Below are 23,468 nucleotides of genomic sequence, written 5' to 3'. Positions count from 1 at the left end.
TGCAACTTTGGACAATATTTGTGAGAGATAAAATATTCCAAAGTTGCAACTAATATGTAACGGAGGTAGTACAATTGTTCAAATCTTTTTTACTAAATATTTAAAAGTATAGTCATTCTAGGTGCACCATGGGTCCATGGTGCATCTTAAAATTTGCGTAGTTAAGGGGCTTTCTATGATATCTAGCTTGGGGCCCTAGCCTTGTATAGACGTACGTTACCAAACAAAATAAAGGCCCAAATACCTGCTCTAACCAGTTTTATGATTCAAAATCCAAATTGCTCTCCATACTGAAACAACCTCTTTCTTGACAAAAACAATACATTATTTCTACATTATTACAAACCAATTAGCCACCTCGTGTAACAAAAAGCATCTAATTAATTATTTATATCACTATCACACTATGGGATGGCTAAATTATATACTTGTAGTTAATACTTAATAGTTAATACATGCCTAATATTCATTATCTTACTTTATTATAAGATGTTGGACATACAACTGCGCTTCTACTACTGCCTTCTCTTTTCTTTAATTCTGGCACATGGAAGCATACTTTCTTCAACAAAAGCTTGAATATCTTGATCTTGATACTTCCTCTTCTTGGTGGAATCCTCACCTCTTTTCTCTGAGTAGAAGTTCCGTTTGTGAGCCCCATTTTTACGTGTTTTCGAAATAGACGAAAATGTGACAATGGAATTAAAGATGAAGCTTCTTATGTATTGTAGGAGGAAGATCAGAAGAAAATGGTGGAATTTAAAGAAGAAGAAAGATAAAGAGTGATTATATAAAGGAACAGCTAAGCTTAGTGATATATAGAAGTCAGAGGGTTTCACAATGCAATGTGAATGCTAGAAGTCAAGTCAAGATTTTGTAGGACTTATTATTTGGACGGAAATGCTTTAATACGCTAGTGATTATTGTACAAGACTACAAGTAAAGTAGTGTGGAGGGGTTAAGAACTGACCCAATCCGAAACAATAAGACCTAACACGAAGTAAATTTAATATTTGGTTTATATAGATATAATAATTTAGCATGGCTCAGATCTGAAATGATTATTCGACCTAAAATAATTAGATTAGACTTAACCTGAACACTTGAACAACACGATCGATGATTTAAATTGACACCTCCGGTATAGTAGTATTACAGTGTTAGTAATATTATATGGAGTTTTCAATGTGAACGCTAATATTCAAAGGGCTAGCTAGTGAGTGTGAATGGACATTAATTATGAAAAAGATAAGTACTTGTAGTAACATGAGTCATTAACCTAGTCAAACAAACAGCTGTCTGTCATTCTTGTTTGTTTAGTTGAGCTTTTGACTTCATAGTAATTTAGTATAGAATAGTACTATATATAGTATGCATGAGTATGAAACTATGAATGAATGATACACTTTGTTTGTAGCACGCATTGACGCATATGATTATATTGGATTATTGATAAGTGCGTTGATAAGTCTTACTCCGTATGTTACATTTATTCTTGGAGGATATTCTTTTTGTTACATACTTACATGCAACGTTTTTTCTTCATCATTTTCGGTGACGCAAATGTAGCACCACTCCTCCACTAGTACGTTACCGGACTCCTCTAGGCGTGACCGCGCGAGTGCCCTTGATGAGAGCGTAGTTGGGAACGGTGGTGAAATGTTGATGGTGGATTGGGTTGGGTAAGTACTAAGTAGTGGACCTAGCGGTGCACTGTGTTATAAAGGTGTTTACTAGGTTAAGTCTCGTACTCTCGTGCCACGCACGGTGATTTTCAATAACTATTTTTTTAAATTAACACTATATTAAAACAAAAAATAATCAACATGCGTCAGTTTTGGCAAGTTTGATTGAAGTATCCATAGTTAATTATAGTAGAGTATTAATTGAATAATTCCAATCATAAATTATTCAAAAAAAATAATTAAAGTTTCATTAGTTGATGTGATATGTGCATTTCATTATTGAAGCTTGTAGCTTAGCTTCTATTACATATAATATATAAAGCTTCATGAAAAATTTATAATCCTATTGTAATAAACATAGTACGTACTACATACATATATAATTTGTACATATATAATGTCATTCCTAGCTAAAACAAATACTCCATATCACAAATATGATAGAAATATATATACTTCCTCCGTTTTCTTTTACTTGCAACACTTTCCTAAAAAGGAAATGTCACAATACTTGCAACACACTATTAAAGGAAAGTTACTTTGGAACATTACACTCCTAACAACCACTCATCCTATTTTAAAGTGTATTATATCATATAAACCCCACATTTTTTAAATACCGTGAAAAAGTGTGTGTTGCATCTAAAAGAAAACGGAGGAAGTATATATTTTTTTTTAAAAAAGGACACACCAGAAAATGACACGTGTCATTGCTGGTGTGTCTTTTAGTATATGGTTATTGATTGTGGTGGTCAAAATTGGTCAAAGGTAGTCGGGTGTGGAGGAGTTTGAGGGTAGGTAGAAGAAAGACATAAACGTACTCTAAATGGAATGATTAAATGAAACTAACAAACATTATAAAGGGAATTAAGGTAGTTGATTACCTTGCCCAAACCATATTGTTTGGCAAAACTTACACAAGATGAGGTATGAAGTAAACATTGATAAATAACATTTCATTTTAGGAAAAGTGAGCAACTCTAGGAACACTAAAGCTAAGTAATTTGCGAAAAAAGTCTAGAACTTACTCCGTCTCAATCTATTTGCACCATTTTGGTGTCACAATTTACTTGTGCTATTGAAAAATTTATCATTGTACCTTTATCTTTTATTGAGTTGTCTTACATTTTACGGACATTTTTTTTCTTCAGGAAATCACATTTTACGCACTTAACGACCTTTTGTTTCACTGTTTTATTGCATAATATCTTATACATAATTTATTTACCCATTATAAAGAGTAAACTATGTCTAACATGAAAGGAACAGTATTGTGTTATGTCTAAAGTCAATGAAAGGTAATATTAGAGACTTTAAGAAATAAAGTATAATTGCAAATGGTTTCATAAATCAATTAAATTGAATTGGAATATATAGCCTTCAGTCTTTTTCTTGACAACTCGTATCACATCACCTACAAAATTTTGGGATCAATTTTTTGACGGAACCCAAGAGCAATAACATCAGTAATAACAACAATCAAATTTGCCTACGAACTACGAGTTCAAATTATTAATACGACACTATATCATGGATGATTGGCCAATCAAAGAAATTATTGGTTGACTAAAACGTAACATTAAAAAATATTACACCATACAAGTATAATTCAAATACAAATTTTAATTTATGTTCTACCCATTTAGAGTCAATATTCATGGGACAATGTAGGATCTTCTTACGATTGTTTCTATGTGTATATTCAAGGCTTGTTCGTTTTGAGGATTTCCAATGCTTTAATTTTTAAGTAAAGTTAATGTTCAAGTTTTAACTTATTTAGAAATTAAAAACATATGTCATACAATTAAATTTTACGTAGTAGGTAAAGTTCATAGTCATATATTCACCCAAAGATAATAACAAATTCTATTGGTTTATGTTGAAAGACATTTTAAGAAATTGATCGAACCATATGAATTTGAACCAAGTTGAAAGTAAATCTCTAAAAAAGGTCGGGTTAACAGCATGTTAGAGCAAAGTTAAGTTTGGTTAAATTAAAGTCAAGTTTATTTGGTTTACAAAGCTTGGGGTTGATCAAAATGATGGGGTTGGCTGGGTAATTATATAGTCCGATAATTGAACATTTTTTGGGTCTAAATAATTTTGGGCATATATAAATGTTAAAGTATTAGGTCTATGTATTTTCAACTAGACTGTGATCAATTGAAGTCGAATTTGAGTGGTAGACTATTTTATACCGTTTAAGTAAGAAAGTTTTGAGTTGGTGATGCAAAATAAGTTTGGATATTACTCGTAGGTTTCTCGGGTGAAACCGTGAAATAAAATGAAATTAGACTTTGTTTACCGTAATTAAAATTTTCGAGTCGAGTCAGTTTTTGACCCATTAGGCGTGTCATTAATATCTCTCCTAATCCTAGATCTATATTTTTAATTTCCCCCTTCGAAGTTTTTTCAGTTCACTGTTCACACCCCTCCTCTCTTCCCTCCATTGAAGCGTTCGCTGAATCCTCCATCAAATCGTACTCTGAATTCTCTATTGAAGCGGCTTATGAACTTTCTCTCCTCCATTAAAGCAGCTTCAGAGGTAATATCGTTTTTCAATCAATTCAATATCAATTTCACAATTTTAATCATTGATTTAATTGATAGTAAAATTAGGGTTCTTTTAAGGTGGATTATTCAACTATTGATAATAATTACTGAAGTTATGAAAGATTGAGTCGAACGATTTTTCTGCTAGAATTTTGTTACTTATAATTTTCACCGAGAAAGAATTTGAACTTAATTTTTGGAGCCTAATTTGATAATTGAGTCAACTTTGGTTGTTAATTTGATGCAGGCTTTGGTTTACATAACCCTTTAATGTCAGAACAAAACCATGAAAACGGACCTATTCTTGCTCAGGAACAGGCATGTTTGAATGTTAGTATTTTCTTACCATCTTTTCAGAGTTTTAAGACTTTACAACTATTGATTATTGAACAATGTTTTTGGTTATTTGATTTTGATTATGAGATATTGTGTATGTTCGTGTTCATTTCAGCATTCGACGTGTTTTTAAGTTTAAATTCTTGGCTAGGGCACTTGGTTTTAGTCTACTACTAGTACTTTGTTATCGAGCAAAGGTTGAGCTTTATGTGAGATAAGACAGTCAAACATAAATTGCACAATCTTCATCCTAATTCTTGTTGTATAATCAACTTGAAATCAAACTGGTCTTAAAAGTAGGTCATCTTCTTTTTTAGTTGTTTTTGCTAGAATTTGTGAATTTTGGAGCCTTGGAATAAGCTTTAGTTCAAGTTAAGTAGTTGACAACTTTGAGTTACTAAATTGCTCCACCTTGTGACCGCTGTGAGTTGGTGGCTATAAAAAAAGGTTTATCTGTAGAGTTTGCTTCTAGGAGGGATACCGGGATATGTTTCCAAAGCATGTAAGAGACCATATAATTTTAAGTTTATTAGCGAGGCTACCTTGAGCAAGCAATAATCCAATGACACTTTGTTTCTGAATTGTGTATTGGCAATTTTTTGTCATTTGTTTTCGTACATTTATTATATATAAAGAATAGGACCTTAGTTCACAATGCTTTTTGATGTAGTGAGAATTCTTTTCACTAAATTTTTTTGCTTGAAATTCTTGTTGGTAAGCTCCTTCACTGATTTACGCCATTTAAGGGGCTCTCTACGTTAAAAGCAACCCCTTTACCCCTCCCAAAAATATCTATATTTGTGAGAATTGGTCTGAGAAACTTCATGTTGCTAACAGGGATTCCCTGATCGAGTTATTTAAAGCTAGAGGTGGCAACCTTTTGACTAAAATTATATATTATTCGAATGGATGTTACAGTGTTCTTGGCTTCTTGCTACCACTGGAGAGAAATTTCCTGTAATTTTCTGGGCCTCTAAAACTGTCATAGTGTTTATATAGGCTTTTGCTAAGGTTCGATTGATTCTTCTCTTAACCTTTCCCGTTTCTGGGAATACTTTTGTTTTATTGGTGATTAGTGGGAATGACCTAGGTGTTTTATCTGCCCGAAGCCAGTGACTTGGTTCTCTAGCCAGTAAAGATGTAGATTTTAGTCATGAATGTCAGAATGTAAACGATGGATTTACTAACTACAATGAATTTACCTACATGTCTACATTACCAAATGATCATTATGGTTTCTACTTGTGGACTATTTAATTTAATTTAATTTAATTTATATATTTTTTATTTTATTTACTCCGTATTTATTTATTTCTTTTTTAACTTAGAGATTCTTCCATTTATGATTATTACTAAATCTGGAGATCAAACAATAGTTGGAGAAATATGTTGAACCATATTGGTCATTAAACTTCATTTCAAGCATGTGGAATGATATGGAATAAATGGACACAATTCCATTTCTTTCCTCCTTTACTATCTATATATTTATATATATATACCACCTTCACCATTTTTAAGTCTTGACCATCAAAATCACCATCACCATTCGCACAGCGCTCCTCACAAATTCCTAAATATCCACCTTAATCCTTCCCTGTCATTATCGATGCAAGGAGCAACACCACCACTTCCCCATCTCTAAACCTCTCCCATGGAACACATCACACACATTACTGCCATTTCTATGCCTTGCTACCTAAGAAAATATATGTCAACCACATTTCCTAACTTAAGACTGCCCCCTGCTCTTCCCCTCCCCAAGCTTGTACAGCTATACAGATCCTGAAAGATAGCCTTAACCCACAACTGTGAATTGAGCATGCTTTCTTTCAAGATCCACCACCACAACTGATGACATTATTTTTCAATTCTATTTTTACAGCTTTGTTGAATTTCTCTTTGATTTCTTAAGTAGTACCTTGAGTCCTTGACCACCCCCTTTTATGGATTATGTCTTACATTTTTATTTATCCTTTCCTTTGGGTAAGACTGCAAAGGTTGTAAGCCAGGGGCATCACTGTATTTTTGGGTTGAGTGGCTTTACTGGAGTTGGATGAAAATTATGGTATTTGCTGAGGTTAGATTGTGCTGAGATAACTCAAAACGGTAGTGTAATGCTTTTGTGTGTGAAGAATCAGTTGAAAAACTTGTCTCTATGAACACTGAATCATATAATGCTAAATTGGGCCTTTGCCCTTTTTTGGTTGGTTTTGTAACTTGCTGTTTAGTCTTTGGATGTCTCTTGTTTTGTTTATGCCAAAAATAATCTGTTACTGATTTGCTCTTTTCCCCTTGAGCTCTATTCTTATTCTTTGTCATATTTACTCCTCTATTTTTATCTTATCAGTCTGCAGAACGGATTGGTATTGGGAATGTATTCAACAAGCTGACAAAGCAATTGGGCAATCCTGTTGAGTTTGAACTTCCAGACCGGTTAAATAAATATCAGTCTGCTCCATATTTTTCTATAAGACGCAGTATCCTTCAAAATTAATAATTTGTTTCATGCACAGTTGGGAAATTTATGAAATGGCATGTGATATTCTTATGCTACTAGAAGTGATGTGTACTGTAGCTATCTTTTTTCTCAAGCTCTTATAATTTTCTCAGCATTAATCTGCAAAAGATCAGTTGTAGACTTGTAGTTAGCTGGGTTGTAGTTGTCTCGAGTTGAAGGTGGAATACAGATCATTTGTGATAATCCTACTCATGTTCTTCTGCGTCATACTTTTCTCACATTATATAGATCATCTTCTTTTTGCTGAGCATTGCTTTCTTCACTTTCTTTTGTTATTGTTAACAAACCTAGATATATATGTGACTAAGAAACCAAAGAGGCGCCATGAGGATGATGGTATATTTTGCTCTTGTGGTTCATCTACAGGATCTAATGCTTCCTGTGGTAGAGACTGCCATTGTGGGTAAGTACTTCTATCATGTATTTGTTTGTTTCTGATGAACATTAGAGAATAGATGTACATGTTTTTTAACCTGGATCTTTTATGTGCTCCTTTATAATTCTAAAGAATGTAGACAACTTAGTATTGGGCTATTTATGTTTGAGAGGATAAACATTACATACATATCTGTGTGCTTTCTGATGGTACAATCCAGTTGCTGTGGATTCACCTGATAGACCTCCTATCATCATGACCAATTGGGCTATTGATGTCTAATGAGGTTAAACATTATGTACATTTCTGTGTCTGATGACACAATCCAGTTGCTGTATTGCTGTGGGCTCACCTGATAGACCTCCTACGTACATGAATGAATGCTAGAATATCATGATTGGTGTTCCTCTTAGTAGTTGCAGAGTGTTAATTTGCAATGCACCACTATCGAAGCATTAACTTCAATGAATTGGATTAACTGTTAAGGGCTTAAGGCCATGAGGTATTTGAGTTTACATGAACATATAGGACTTGATAGAAGGCAATGGAGGAAAAGGATCTCGGTTGATGGCGTGTAATAGACTAGATAATCTGCTTTTATTAAATTGATTGAATAAGAAGAAAGAATAAAGATGGAAGCTTGAATCTTGATTGACAATGGCGCAAAGGGTTACAAATGATAGGTTTAATAGCTTTAGGCTATTACTCTCAAAATATCTTGAGGCTTTAACTCTCTAACACTCTCTAAGATTTCTCCAATACAAATTTCTGCATATATTCCTTCTACTACTCTCTACCTATTTATACACTTAGCTAAACAAGTACAACTATAATTGCTACATGTACTAATTCTTATCTTCATCCCTAAAAGCCAGCATGGCAGCTAATAAGCCAACACAACAACTACTGCAGCTTTAAGGAAGTGCTTCCCCTTGTGGTGGTGTGTTAGCCTACCCCTTTTTTCTGCCTTCTGCTGCAAGTGTGATGAACTGGTGGTGTGTTGGCCTGATTTGTTACACGACCGTAGGAGATACATTTTTGGTTCTTTGCTGATCCCATCTTTGAGATTAAGGCTTTGATATTGTTGTTTTGTAGGCAACTTTGCCTCTTTGGGTATAAGTAAACAACTTCAAGTGCCATCTGATTGCTTTGAGATGAATGATTGCAACTTGAATTTCTCTTACTAGTACTATGTACTCTTTCCTTGCATATGGTTTGGGTTGGGGTATCTCCTTGGCTCAATGCACTTAAGTGCTTTGGAGGATTTTAAATATTGGCTGGGACAAAAGTTTGACTGTTGTGAAGTGATGATGGCTACACGACACTGGACAAACACCCTTTTTTGTCTAATATTAATATCTGATGATTGTCCAGTTGCATTCCGTCGAGCTACTGGGGTAGTTTATCTGTATATATTGTATATATCCGGCTTGCTTACCTACAATGTTTTTTCTGGACACATTTTTGCTGCTGAAAATGGTTGATTTTAAATTGATGTGCTGAATATATTCTTTTATTTTTAGGCAGTTGAATGTTTCAAGAATAATAAAGAATCTGTGATTTTGGTTTAAATGCCAGCAGTTCGACATTTCTTCTGCTTAGTGCTTGTATATTTTACATTATACTGAGAGGAGTTTAAAGATTTTCTATCAGGCTTTTCAGCTGTCATAACGGTGTGATAGAATGCATTTTGAAAATTTATAGGTATTTTGCAACTAGTAGCTTTCAGATGATTCCTTCAAAAAAAAAAAAAATTAATAAAAATAAAATTGTAGCATTCAGATGGTTTTTTTTTTATCTAATTTTAAGGGAGCATTCTGTCGTATCTAATTACATGATCTCAAGGTAAAATATGGAAATGGAATCTATCCTGGGATCTAGGTTTTCTTTCTTGTGAGGATTTTGGCTGAATTTAACCTGATACTAAGCACTGACTAATTGTATTCCACAGAATGACCCTGATTTTCTAATTTGTGTCCTTTTCTGCTTGAGAATTGTTACATAGGATGTCTTTTATGAAGGGAGATATCTGTGTTGATGGGGAGAGGGTAACTTTAATTTATGTGCTCCACAATATTTGCAATAGCATCCTGATCTTTTTCGGTTAAGAGTTTGTTTGGGTTGACATAATTGCTCTGTTCTAGACTAAAAGTTCATTTGTTGGCAATGGATGTTTGTGAAATAATCAACTATTTGTTTTCTGCAGGATGTTACTCTCCACCTGCTCCTCAAACTGTAAATGTGGAGATGATTGTGTTAATAAACCATTTCAACAGCGTCCTGTGAAAAAGTTGAAACTAGTGCAGGTTTATATCTTTTCATGGCTATTCCGGAATTTTTTATTCTTTTGTTTAAATATTTGAATTTGTCAATTTTAGATTTTTTTTTTTTTTTTTTTTTTTTTTTTTTGAGAAATCACCTTTTAAATACTTATTTGGGAGGTAGCACCTTATATAAGGCACATAATTTCTAAATGTCAGTTTGTATACAGTTTTCGGCCAGAAAAGTCAAATTTCTGTGATGACTTTCTTTCTTTTCCTTTATTTTCACGTGAATGATTCTTTTGTATTTACCCCCCCCCTCTTCCTCCTGCCAATTTTACCTTCTCCCCTAGTCTTTTTTCACTACACCTTCAATATCCTCCATATTCTTACTTCATTCTTGCTTCACACTCTCACTCGAGTAATCGAGTATGAAAGCTTAAAAATTGCAAAAAGGAATACTTTTAAGGAGAAAATTTATCATTATTATCAATTTATCATTGGTTTCCATTAAAATTAGTTGAAACTTGGGTATCTAGAAAAAATTTAAAAAATTATATGATAAAATTTTAATAATTAACTAAGGGTTCGTTTGGCATCACTGTGGTTTTCTGTTTTATAAAAGTATATTATATGTGTCACATAATGAATCAAAAATTATATGTACTTATTAGAATCATGATAATTTGGATAACTGACAACTAAAAAGTGGAAACACCTTTTTCTTGTTTCCTGTTTTTGGTTTTTAGTTTTCAAAAAAACAGGAAACTGAAAACCAAAAATGATGCCAAACAAGCCCTAAATTACTTACTTAAGCCAATGTTACACATCTAAAAGAATCTAATAAACGAATTAATTAAAAGAAAAAGGGGGGGGGGGGGGAGGCTCAAAAAGTACAATTAAGAGGGATAAACAAAATGAATTTCCGAATATATTCAGCAAGATGATATCGCCTAACAATGAGGAAGGAGAACCAAGATGATATCTCAGGGAGTTGCAAAAGAAAAATATGAGAAAACAGAGTTGTGAGGTAGAAAAACAGAGGGGGAAAAATAATAGAAATTGTTCGATACACATGCATTGAAGGAAATGCGCCAGAGAGAAAAAGTTCACTGCCGGAATTCTGACCGGCAGCCATTAGGTGTTTTTGGAAGACTTTCTCATATAAGGTGCTTTTTGACAAAATAACAATTAGATTATGTAAGGCTCTATCTCTCAAAATGGTAATCAAAAGGTATTTTCTATCAAATTATTCTCAATTTTATTAAATTTTTATGCTGAATATCATTTGGACCCAGTAATTCTCTAAAATTACTAGAAGTCTCTGGAGTCTGTTTTTCATATGGGAAGACATCATAGGGTGGAATACTGGGATGAATAGTGACAATAACATCATCTTTGGGCTTCAATATGCAGAGGCAACTTTGGCCTTGTCTTCTTTTATGTGTTTGACATCCCTGTTTCTAAGTGAATTGAAGGATGCAGACATCTTCTAATCTTTTGCTTGGCCATTGAATTTTACATCCTTGTACTTTTGCTTACTTATTGATTATTCTGGAGGATGCTTGTAGTTTATTTTTTAAGTAGGTTCTATTGCATTTTATGGATAATATATTTTCTGATCTCTCAAGGTGCCAAGTTAAGATTATGTGTTTTTTGTAGACTGAGAAATGTGGAGCAGGCATTGTGGCTGTTGAAGATATTAAGCAAGGGGAATTTGTTATTGAATATGTTGGAGAAGGTGCTTACTTGTGCTCTTACTGTTATGCTTCCATGTTGCCACTTTTTCCAATCATTGAATGATCTTTGTCACTGGTGCAGTAATTGATGATAAATTGTGTGAAGAAAGGTTGTGGCGTATGAAAAGAACTGGGGAAACAAATTTTTATCTTTGTGAGATTAACCGGGACATGGTAATCGATGCCACAAAGAAGGGAAACAAATCAAGATACATTAATCATAGTTGCTGTCCCAACACAGAGATGCAGAAATGGTTTTTATTTAGATCCTTGAATTAATTTGTTGAAGCATTGATTGTGTTTGAAATTGACTTGGAACTGTTTTATTAGGAGTATAGATGGAGAAACAAGAATTGGTATATTTGCTACGCGTGACATTAAAAAGGGAGAGCATTTGACGTATGATTATCAGTAAGTACTGAAAGACTATCTCATTGTGCATTTGCTTTTGGCTTGCTTTTGTTTTGGGCAATGTTAAGGGGTTATAATGCCTGCAGTTTGCAGACTTACAAGACATAATTTCTTTTCTATACAAACCAAGCTAATTAATTTGGCAGGTTTGTTCAATTTGGCGCAGATCAAGATTGCCATTGTGGTGCTGATAGCTGTAGACGTAAACTTGGTGTCAAACCAAACAAGAAGATGCCTTCATCTGATGCCGCATTAAAATTAGTTGCACGCCAGGTAGCGGCATCATCTCCCAAAGTGAAAGCAATACTGTTGGGAAAAAATGTACGTTGTGATGGTCTATTCCCTTATCAAGTGATTTTTATATGAATATGGCTCTGGTTTCTTGAAATTTAATATTGGTAAATTTTAGCTAGAGCACTAGACCAAAATTTGTGATGTTTTTCACTGATAAATCTAATCTTGAAAGTGAACTCTTGACAAATCCATGTCTAATCTGTTGGGTGAGGTTTAACTTTAGGAAGGCTCTATTTTCCAATATGCTATACCTATATGCGTTCGAACCATTGTCTATGATATTCCCTGTTTTGCAATGGCAGAGAATTGAGGTCTCTATGTATACCTCAGACATTTGGGGTCACACCAAACAATAGCTTCCCCATTATGCCTCTTGTTGCTGCTACTGATGCATTGGTATCGTACAGGAGTTTGTAACTGCATATAAGATTAATATTAACTCCAAAGGTAGGTGTCCTTGTCAAACAAGTGAACCGCTGAAGTCCTTTTGAACTTACAGTACGGAAAAGGAAAAAAAGAAAATTAACGGATAACTAATAGGAAATTGGATGTTTGGGTGGTTGATAGAAAATTTATGGTTTATACTTTTGTGCAATCTAGAACATGTGTGACCAGATCAAATAGAGCTCTGAAACAATTAGAATATAAATCTGGTACTTTTTTCTTTACTGTTGCTGATTTATTTTTGCAGCTTTATTTTTGTTTCGTCACACAATTAGCTTTTTACTTGGACTAAAATGCTTTCTTTTTCTCCTTTTAAGGTTTATCAGAATGGAAGTTGTTACCGAGGTAAAGATTTCTGATTATTTTATTTTTTAAAAGTTTGGGTAATGGTGGTCCATGAGGAACTTGTTTCATGGTTATATTGTTCTATCTTGTCACAGATCAAAGACAGTGCTCCTTTAATTGCATTGGTGAGGTTGTCAGGATTCCCCGTCCTGACCATAGTAGGTACTTATTACTTAACTAACTAACCATTTTCCTCCTTTGAAGTGCATGGACCACTTCTCTTTACTACACTGTTATGATGTGTGGCCTTCTTATTGAATGTGAACTTTTGGGGCCTGTAATTAGACTTTTCTTTAAGCAAAGTTTTTCTTTTTGTTCAAAGAGAGCAATTCTATGAAGTTTATACCATCCTAAGGGTTTAGGGCCTAAGGCTATTTGTTGCAAAATTTATTACACTTCAAATAGTACTCTGTGAGAACCATTGTGATGCATAGTGAATTGCTGACATATTAGTTATTACAGGACATTTGGTATTATAAAGCGGTTTGATAACACTACAAAGAAGCACTTGGTGAGAAGTTATTCATGTCTATTGTGGTTTGCTCACTTGCTGAGTGTACTGCCCAGTTAAAATCTCTGACAAACCATTACTGTATTGCAGATCATGTTTGCAGACGGCAGTGCTGAATTCATTGACATGTCCAAAGTAGATTGGGAATTTTGTAATATCTTATTGTAGTTCAGGGTGAGTACAAGTTTATATCTGATTTTTGTCTTCTAATCTCCATTGTGCCTTAGCTTGGGTGCTATATGATGGCTACTTTGTTTTTCCTTGTGTTGTTTCATTATTGTTTTTCATTTTTTCCGAGCATTCACCTGTAATTAGTGAAGAAGAACTGAAGATCGCAAAATTTAAGCATTCATTTTCTTGCTAAAATGACATTTGTTCTTGTCCCCTATGCCCCTTTGTTGGAGGATGTAAAGCCATGGCTCTGAAGGTCTTTCATTTAGACTTTTAGTGACTTACCTTTGACATTTGCTGCCAACTAGCTTGTGATTGAGAACCTGATCACAATTCAGTACTCATGCATGCAGAACAACCAGAATTATGACAAATACTATTAATTGAACTTCCTTATTTGCTTCATATAGAGAACAAGTAGAGTTCACTCTGGTTCTTGAGTTAATTGAAGCTGGATCAGATACTCTGTTTTCTGAGCACTGGCACCAGCATCCTGTAAGCAATTAAGTTCTGGAATGTTTATAAGAAAAATAATATATATTTAAAAACATGGAAGTTGAAAAATTTATTATAAGCATGTAAATTTTTTTTGGGATTTGTATTTGGAAAATCTGAGACAGTTAGAATTTTGAAGGCTTAGTAATAACCCTTTTGACTTGTTTTATCCCTGATATTTTACTAGTAGTAATTTAAAATTAAAATTTTTCTAGAAGCTCTCATAAGTGATGAGTTCTAAACTATATATGCGGAGTGTCTGGGTTTTGGGCAGGAGATGTTTCTGCTATCTGTATAACTGATCTGATTGCAAAATTGTGTTGAAACTTGCTTGATCTGATTGCTTAATATTTTGCTTGATGTGTTAAGGTGTGCACTCTGTATATCTGTTCTTGTAGGATCTCTCTTGAATTTGAATTTTTTTTTAATGAGGACCGAGGAGATAAATCAATGTTGAGTAAAATCTTTAGTTGCTGAAGTCATTCATTACATGCATGATTGTTTTTCTACATATTTGATCTCAATCATCTTATTATTACATTAAAGTTCCCATCATCTATAATTTTTTTTCATTCTGATTTTGTTATGTTTTTTGTGTCAATTCATAAAATCGATTGAGCTTTTTGTAGGAGTGTAGAAGAATTGAACTTGAGGTGTTAGGAAGTGAACCAAGGATATGGTTATACATCATGAAATATAAGAGTATCTAAGATAATATGCTGAATGGTCTTTCAGCAAATTGAAAATGGCTTACTTGAAAATGGTAAATGTGTTGTTGGTAAAAATAAAATTGATTGATGACAGGAAAAGAATTAGGTAACAATAATCTAATTAGTCTATCTACCATTCAGTTTTCTTTGGCAAATAATACAGAGTACTCAAGTAGGTTGGCAAATTTAAAATTGTAGCTGTCATCTTCAGGAAGAAATTTAAAACTCGAATAACCTATGACTTCTGTACATTCCTTTTTATTTATTTATTTTTTTTCCTATGGCAAATTTATGTACTATATTTTCCTTCATATTTGTTGGTGATACTGATTATATGCTTTGACAACCATTGAGAAGATGGCTAAAATAATTATGGTTGCCTCTCTCTCTCCCCCTCCCGTTATTCCTTTAACCCTTTTGAGGTGGATTTGTGGCTAACGGAAACTTTGATTTAACTGTTATTTCTTGTATTGCAGAAGACGAACCGTTGTTTAACCTCAACAAAGAATGCTCCAAGATGGGAGAGGTTTGAACATAATCAAAATGGCAACATTATTTTTACTAACTCCTGTATCATTAGTATTAATCATTCTTTTGTGTTCTTTATTGGTAATAAAGAGTATTAACTTGTAAGTTGTAACATATGTACCCTGTTTCTCCTGAATGGATTTGTCTGAAGTTCTGAACCTTGATGGATTTCTGCTGAAGTTTTAAACAACAATTATAGTATCATTTTCCATAATTTATTTTTCAATCATGAATTCTTGCTTTTTTCTATTGTTTTTGTTCATATCATCGTAACTATGAACGAGTAATCACTTTCTAGGATTAGTGATGGAAGTCATGTATCATAATTATTTGTGATTTAATGTTAATAAGTTTATGATTTGATTTTCGATTAATTCTAAATTTCTAATCAATGTGTGTTATTTTTTAATTCATGTAATTGATCAATATCATAATTTAATTAGGAAAGATCATATTTTCAAAGGCTTAACTATAGTTAGGAAATTTGCATATACTAGTGATTGTACTGCATATATTGATTTGTAGGTGTTATTAATACCCAATAGTAGGAATTACTAAACCTAGTTTGTTTATTAATGAACTGATTTGCGTTTTTTGGACCGATATAAGCATGTTGGATCAAATGTATGCCCTTAACATTTATTTTAATACTAGCTGTATTGTACAATGCACGATTTTTTTTTTTGTATATTATTTTGTGCTATCTCTAACTTTTTAAGTTGATACGTTTTAACTTTAGCATTATTCTCACACTTCTCTTTGATCATGTTTTATGATTTATACGTAATAAAAAATATTGTCATGTAGGATCTTGTTAATATCATCACGATGTAACTTTTTATAATTTTTGTTGTAAATAAAGACATTAATGGTTGAATTTGTGCATTGCTAAACGTTAATAAAGAAACATGTTAACTAAAAAGAAACGGAGGAAATATAATTTTTGTAATATCTAACTCTCCTTTCTTATTTGATATATATTTAGATAAATATCTGATATTAAAAGATAAAATTTTATTTTTAAAATTGTGTTATACAATATTTTGTATGCGGCCTGATGTATCGTGCGGTAGGGGTTACTCGACTCGATCAGGGGTTACACACTTGACTTAATCCTGACCAAGTAGCCCCTGACCGAATAACCCCTCGAGTAATCCATGACCGAACCCCTCGAGTAACCCCTGACCGAACCCCTCGAGTAACCCTTGACCGAGTAACCCCTCAAGTTACCCTTGACTGAGTAACCCTTCAAGTAACCCTTGACTAAACCCTCAAGTAACCCCTGACCGAGTGACCCCTCACCAAACTTCTTAAGTAACCCCTGATCGAACTCCTTAAAAAACCCCTCTCAGAGTAACTCAAGTAACCCCTGACCGAGTAATCCCTCGAGCAACCCCTTACCGAGTAACTAACCCTTGACTGAGTAACTTGAGTAACTCCTAACCGAGTAACCCCACAAGTAATCTTTAATCGAGTGAAACCTCGAGTAACCCATGTCCGAACCCCTCAAGTAACCCCTGACCAAGAACTCGAGTAACCCCTGATTGAATAACTCGGGTAACCCGTGTCACATGGTGTAGCCTGCTGCACCAAAAAGTTGCTGATTATGTAAACGCTTATTTTAATGATCACTTGATAATGAGAAAATACAAGTTTATAACTTTGATAAACAAGAATTATATTAATCAATGGTTTATCAAGGGGTTTATATGTAAATTACATCTAACTTAGGTTAACTGTTGTTTTCTTTGTCCTCTTTTAACCTTTTGGTATTACTTCCTCCGTTTTTTAGTTGACACCGCTTGACTTTTACACTATTCACATACTACACTTTGACTCGATTTTGTGATACATAGATGCGATAAAATATAATCATGTGGGATTTTGTTTGAATCGTCTATATGTATATTTTTATTAATATCCACTTTTTATAATTTTATAATGTTGATAATTGAAGTTATTAAGCGTTAAAAACATGCGTTGGCAAACATGATAATAGAAATGTGTCAACTAAAAAAAACAGAGAAAGTATTTTATTTTTTCTTTCCTCCTTCAACTTTTGTTGTTTTTTCTCCCCTCCTTCAACCTTCAATTTAAATAATGGAAAGTTCACTTTTTCACTATATGACATTGAATAAGTCGAAATCAATGGAGGGAGAAAAACTTACTTACCCTTTAGGGTAGGTTAACCATGCCTGTTATTTTCACTTAGTTATTTAGGTTAGTTTTCGTTTATGGTGCGAAGTCGAATTTAATAGAGGGAGGAAAACTCAGCTATCTTTTAGGGTTAACCATGCCATTTTTTGTATTTAGGGTTATCGTTTAATTCAGCTAACGGAAATAGAGTTAAACAGGTTTGAAAGATAAGGTGAAAGTGTGCAGAGATTGGAGGGAGAAGATTAAGGGTGTGTTCAATTAACCTGATTTTTACTTATCTGAACTTATCAGAACTTATCAACCCTTATATGAACTTATTACACCTTATTAACGCTTATTTTCACTTATTTGACCTTATTAAACCTTATTAACACTTATAAGACTTTATTAGACATTATTTGTCATTCTTGAAACATATTGTGTAACATATTGGTAATATGAGTATATATATAACAATATATTAAAATAAAAGCAATAAAATATGAAATATTAGCATTTTCATAATTTCAAATATTAAAAAAATAAACACTGAAACAAGCAAAAGTTTATGTTGCAATAACACCAAATAAAATTTTAATCTTCTAATGCTAACGGTTAACAACACTACTATTTTATAGTTTAGAAATAGTAAAAATTTTCCTTTGGTTTTGTTGTTGATTTGACTTTCATTCTCATTAATTTCCCTTTGTTTTTTTCACAAAAATAATAAACTTGTTGATTTGCTTGAATTTTATTTAAGCAAAATTTAATTAGTCTTACCATAACTTATGAGTATAACGTTACTTTAATTATATTTTTTTATGCAAATGTTACTTTATTCTTATGTGAAATAATGATAATAAAACACATAAAATTTTACAAAAAAAAAAAAAAAAAAAAAAGTGAAAAGCAATCTTGATTAGTAATAACTCTATATAAATATAATAAGTGGAAATAAGGTGAGGAGAACGTTAATTTAGAACTTATTGACCCTGAACTTATTTGAACTTATTAACCCTTATTTGAACTTATCTGAACTTATTAAACCTGAAATAAGTGAAAATAAGGTGAACAGAACAGACCCTAAGGTGGGTGGGGAGAAAAAATATGAACAAGCGGAAGAAGATGAACATGAAGAAGAAGATCGAAGGTGGGAGGAAGAAGATGATGATAGTAGCAAACGATTCAAAAATATGTCCAACTTGTCATAGTCATTTACAAACAGTAATAAATATAAATATAATAAAAAAAACTGTTATATAATATATGTATTAGTGGATGCCCATTATATCCTTAGGATTATTCAGGAATATTCTAGATACTATTATTCCCCAAAACCCTAGTTGTATCATGTATAAATAAATGTATATTCCCACATATTATTCAATAAGCATATCGATCAATTATCTCCCCTACTTTCTCTTCTTTTCTTTAATTTTATAACAAAAACACAATTTTCAATGCAACTTATTTATGATAATGTTATTTAATAGGAAAAATTGATAAAAATAATCCCAACTTTCGCCGATTCACTCAAAATAATCTCAACTTTGGATTATTTTGAAATAATCCGAACTTTTGGGGTTACTCGCTCGAAACGGTCCCAGGTGACCGGTAAAAAAAAAAAGGATTTAAGTGACACATGTCACAACTTGAATAGTTGAAATAAATTAAAAGATTTCTTTTTTAAAAAAATGAACACCCAACCCCAAATCGGCCACGACAACCCTACCAGCACCCTCGACCGACGCCCCTCCTTCCACAGGCTCAGCCCAAGACCCTGACTTACCTTGCTGCGCCTATACCCTCTACCCCACCGTCAGACTGGCCGTTCCCAACGTCGTTTCCCCCGAAACAACCAATCCCGCAACCATCAAAATCCCAAAATTACTTCCAACACCGCATAAAAACGCCCAAACGCCCCTCCCCCGCCATCGGAACCCTAGCGCTAGAGTTCAGATAGTGGGGGAGGGGCGTTTGGGGGCTTAATACGATGGAGGAGGAAATTGACGGTGAAATGGTTGTTGCTGGTTACAGGGTTGAAATAGTTGGTGGCTGGGACTGGCTGCCGCTTCTTTGGTGGTTTAGGGGGTAAGGTAGGGGCGTCGCCAGCGTTGGCGTAGGGGAGGTGTTTCTCTGCGCTGGCGGAAATGGGGATCCGGGAGTGGCCGTAGCTGTGGTGAGGGTGGTGGTCAACTGGTTGTGGGCTGGTCTTTGTTGATTAATTTGTTTTTTAAAAAAAAATTTCAATTTTTTTATGCTTTTTTAAAAATGTTTTTTTTTTTAATTTTTCAACCACTTACATAGTGACACGTGTTACCTTAACCTGATATAACAGGTTAGGTGACCGGTTGGGACCATTTTGAGCGAATGACCCCTAAAGTTCGGATAATTTAAAAATAGTCCAAAGTTGGGATTATTTGAGCGGAAGGACAAAGGTTGGGATTATTTTTATCAATTTTTCGTATTGATAAACTAATTTGTTTATATAGTTTATAAACGGGGGCTTGCTCCTTGTTAATTATACGCTTTTTTGGTAAAAATAAAACTACATCACCATTTATTAGTAATTTAAGGATTTAAAAGATACAAAGTACAATATATCAATCATATTAGATTTTGATTTGCTTTTAATCTATGACGATATATCCTTAAGGCCTAGTTTACATCTTAGTTTTTACTGAAGTAAAATTATTATTTCGAAAAGTTGTCAAAAATAATAAGATCTTTGAACAATTTACAAAAAGCAATCCAATTGAACCTTTTGATTATTTCAAAATAAATATGAAGTATTCACTCGAAATAATATATGACTGGTGTGTAACCTAGTTAATAGGCTAAAGGAGACACGTGTCATTCTTCTAATGGTTTTCCAATTATTATTGTTATTGTTAGTGTTATTGTTACTGGTATTATCACTTGGAACCTAAACAGGTTGTCCAAATTATCTTTGTAGGCGTGATTTTCAATTACATATTATTGATTAAACATGCAAAAAGGTGATCAATAATATTTATAATAATATGACTAAAAAATTGGAAGTAACGTCATAATATTCATTAACACAAATTAATCATGAGCATGAAAATAATAAATAATAAAAAATCCTATCATAATACTAGCAAATCAAATAGAATATAAGCAATTAAATAAATTGATTACTTAGATTGTGCACTCTTATTAAAATTTCTACATCATGAATAAATTGTTAGTAAATTCGATAAAAGTAATAAATTAAATTGAAAGAATTAATTATGATAAAATAGAATTTAGATTTATCCAAATTCTTAAAAATTCAACCTTTTATGCCTAGGTTGATGAACAGAATTCCAAGTATTGCAAAGGGACTTCGAATCGCTTGAAAACAATGATTAGAATAGGTATAACAATGATCAAATGCTTAAACTGTAGTGATTATGCTCGTGCTATGTTGTGTTCTTTCGTATGGTACTGTATTATGTTCAAAAGCGAAAATTAGGATCAAATTTATAGGCTAGAAGACGGTATAAGAGATTTCGCGCAAAGAATCTATGTGCTGCGGGAAAATCTATATTGTCGTGACACGGTACATTGTACCATGACACGGTGCAATGCACCATTGTACTGTGGCACTTTTGCAAGATTGTATGCGATTTCAAAATTTCCATAACTTTAAATCTGTTATTAGGAATAAGGCATATAACATATAGTTGGAAAGATCTTGAATCTACTTTCCATCCCAATTAGAATTAGGTTAAAATTTTTGTACATTTTAACCCGTACAATGCACGGATTCATAATAATAAGGTTGAATAATTTATTAGTAGTGATAATGAAATGAAATTAAATGACTAAAGTAACACTTTTTATTATTTAAATTTGAATTATATTAAACGTCTAGCATACCCTTAAAATTTGAATTTAATTTTTTTTAGGGGGATTTTTTCAAAAAAAAAATAAAAAAAAATTGGAGTAGCATTTTTGAGGGAAAATTTTTCATAAAATTATGCCAAGTGTCCTATTTAGTGATTGCTTTAGATATAGAAATTTTCAGTGCAAGGGTATCAATTTTGGGCTAAGTTTTTAGTGTTTTGCTTATATCTTGTTTATTTTAAGTCGGAATTGGGCTAATGGTATATCGTTGGAAAACTTATTTTAAAGGCTGTTAAACCAAATTAAATTTGAATCAAAGTTATTATGAGCTACGAAAATTGGTTTTGCTCGGTTATGGACTGTAGTTACAAAAAAACAAAATTGCGCTATAGTTTGTAAATTTTGGGCTAGGAAGAGGATTTGAAAAAATATTTGGGCCAGGAATAGATTGGACGCAAATTTTAAGGTGCACCATTGTACACCTATGTATAGGTGCAACACGTCTATAACTTTGAACATTTTTAGTTAAACAATATGAACAATCGCAAATTTATAACTTAGTGAACCAACAAGTAAAATATATTCTCATTTCTCCTCTTCTCACACTTTCCTATTTTTTTATTTTTCTCTCTAGCTTATTTTTCTCTCTCTTGAATTCATTTAGCTCTTTGTATTTGATTGAATTCCTACATTACCATTGTTGATCACCATAGATTGAATCCCTTCATCACAATTGTTAGTTGATCACCAAAGATAAAATTCAAATTTATTTTGTTTTCTTCAACCTTTGATTTGAAGCTTAGCTAATGAAGTTTCTGCAACGAAGTGAAGCTGAAAATGGCGGCTTCGACGAGGAGAAGGTGGTCAAGACGACGAAGATGATTATTTTCTGATGAGATTTCATTATCTAAATCATCATGGTTAGGTTTGAGTTTCAGAATATGTAGCTTATATTCTTTTGATTTTTTTGTTAGTGATTTTTTGTGTATTTTGTTATTAACAGTTATGTATTTGGTTATATTTTGGTATTTTGAACATTTAAAATTAAAAATTAAATATATGACACGTTTCTTATAAATATATATTTTGACCGGCATTTGGAATTATGAACATCTTAATTACAATTCCGAACATGTGATACATTACTTATGGACCTTTTTTTTTTTAGATCTATGTATTTTTAATCTTTCTTTTTTAAAAAAAATTTGACATTCGGTACTTTATAATTTATATATATAAACATTTAATTTTTTGCATATAAAAATTTATTTTGTTTTCAATTTATGTATTTTTAAAACCTTTTTAAATTTTGTAATTATGAACTAATAATGTTAAATATCTGAATATGTATATTTTTTTAATGAACATTTGAGTTATATTGATATATGAACATAAGTTAATTTGGGTTAAGGATTTATAAACCTCAATTGGGATTTGATATATAAAATGATTATTTAGTATATTTCAAATGAATATTTAGTACATTATAATGAACATAAAAGAAATTATAATGAATAAATATGATCTAGTGATCGTTAAAATTTATATAATCAAAGTTTTAAACTATAGTTTATGAGAATTAACATATAAAATATGACTCGGCCTAGGTTTATATCCTAGATAAGCCTGGTTTGTTAATCTTATAACATTTTAGTAATTATATTGCATTGAAAAGCGTGTTATGTAATAATAAACAAATTTTCTACTATTTATGCCAAGTGTCCCTAATGACTCATATTTAACATTGTCAATCTACCATGGACAAATTTCTTTTTTTCTCTCCTCCCTACCTCTACTATACTTGCTCTTTCCTCCTCTGCCTCTATGCTATTCTTTCTCTCTCCTCCTTTACTACGCCAATCAACCACATATATCGCCACTTTGCGGCTATAAACCAGTCGGTCGGCTGAATAAAAGACACCCTAGTAGCAAAGTATATAGAGTGGGGCCATACAAACCCCTTAGAAAAAGGTATTAAACTAATCGCCACAATTGTGGAGTCGTGGCCGGGAATCTGAAAAGCGATGGTTTTATAATTTCGGTTGATTGATATAGGGGTCGTGTAGTTGGAGCGATTGGTGATGATAGTGGTTGTGCATT

General features: G+C 32.7%; 1 protein-coding gene across 1 annotated transcript; it reads left to right on the top strand.

Annotated features, from left to right (window-relative positions):
- Positions 1–4,096: 4,096 nt before the first annotated feature.
- LOC145594764 (histone-lysine N-methyltransferase ASHH3-like) lies at positions 4,097–15,606 on the top strand. The gene is made up of 14 exons (XM_081651099.1): positions 4,097–4,230; positions 4,486–4,568; positions 6,925–7,054; positions 7,387–7,498; positions 9,678–9,777; positions 11,395–11,473; positions 11,554–11,725; positions 11,802–11,882; positions 12,029–12,203; positions 12,938–12,965; positions 13,061–13,127; positions 13,428–13,476; positions 13,567–13,650; positions 15,329–15,606. The coding sequence occupies exons 2-13, from the start codon at positions 4,509–4,511 to the stop codon at positions 13,642–13,644; spliced, it is 1,131 nt and encodes a 376-aa protein (XP_081507225.1). The 5' UTR covers positions 4,097–4,230; positions 4,486–4,508; the 3' UTR covers positions 13,645–13,650; positions 15,329–15,606.
- Positions 15,607–23,468: the final 7,862 nt, after the last annotated feature.

This window comes from Chenopodium album, chromosome 19 (assembly GCF_948465745.1).
Source record: "Chenopodium album chromosome 19, dcCheAlbu1.1, whole genome shotgun sequence".
NCBI lineage: Eukaryota > Viridiplantae > Streptophyta > Magnoliopsida > Caryophyllales > Amaranthaceae > Chenopodium > Chenopodium album.
This window is presented reverse-complemented; position numbering and strand designations above follow the sequence as displayed.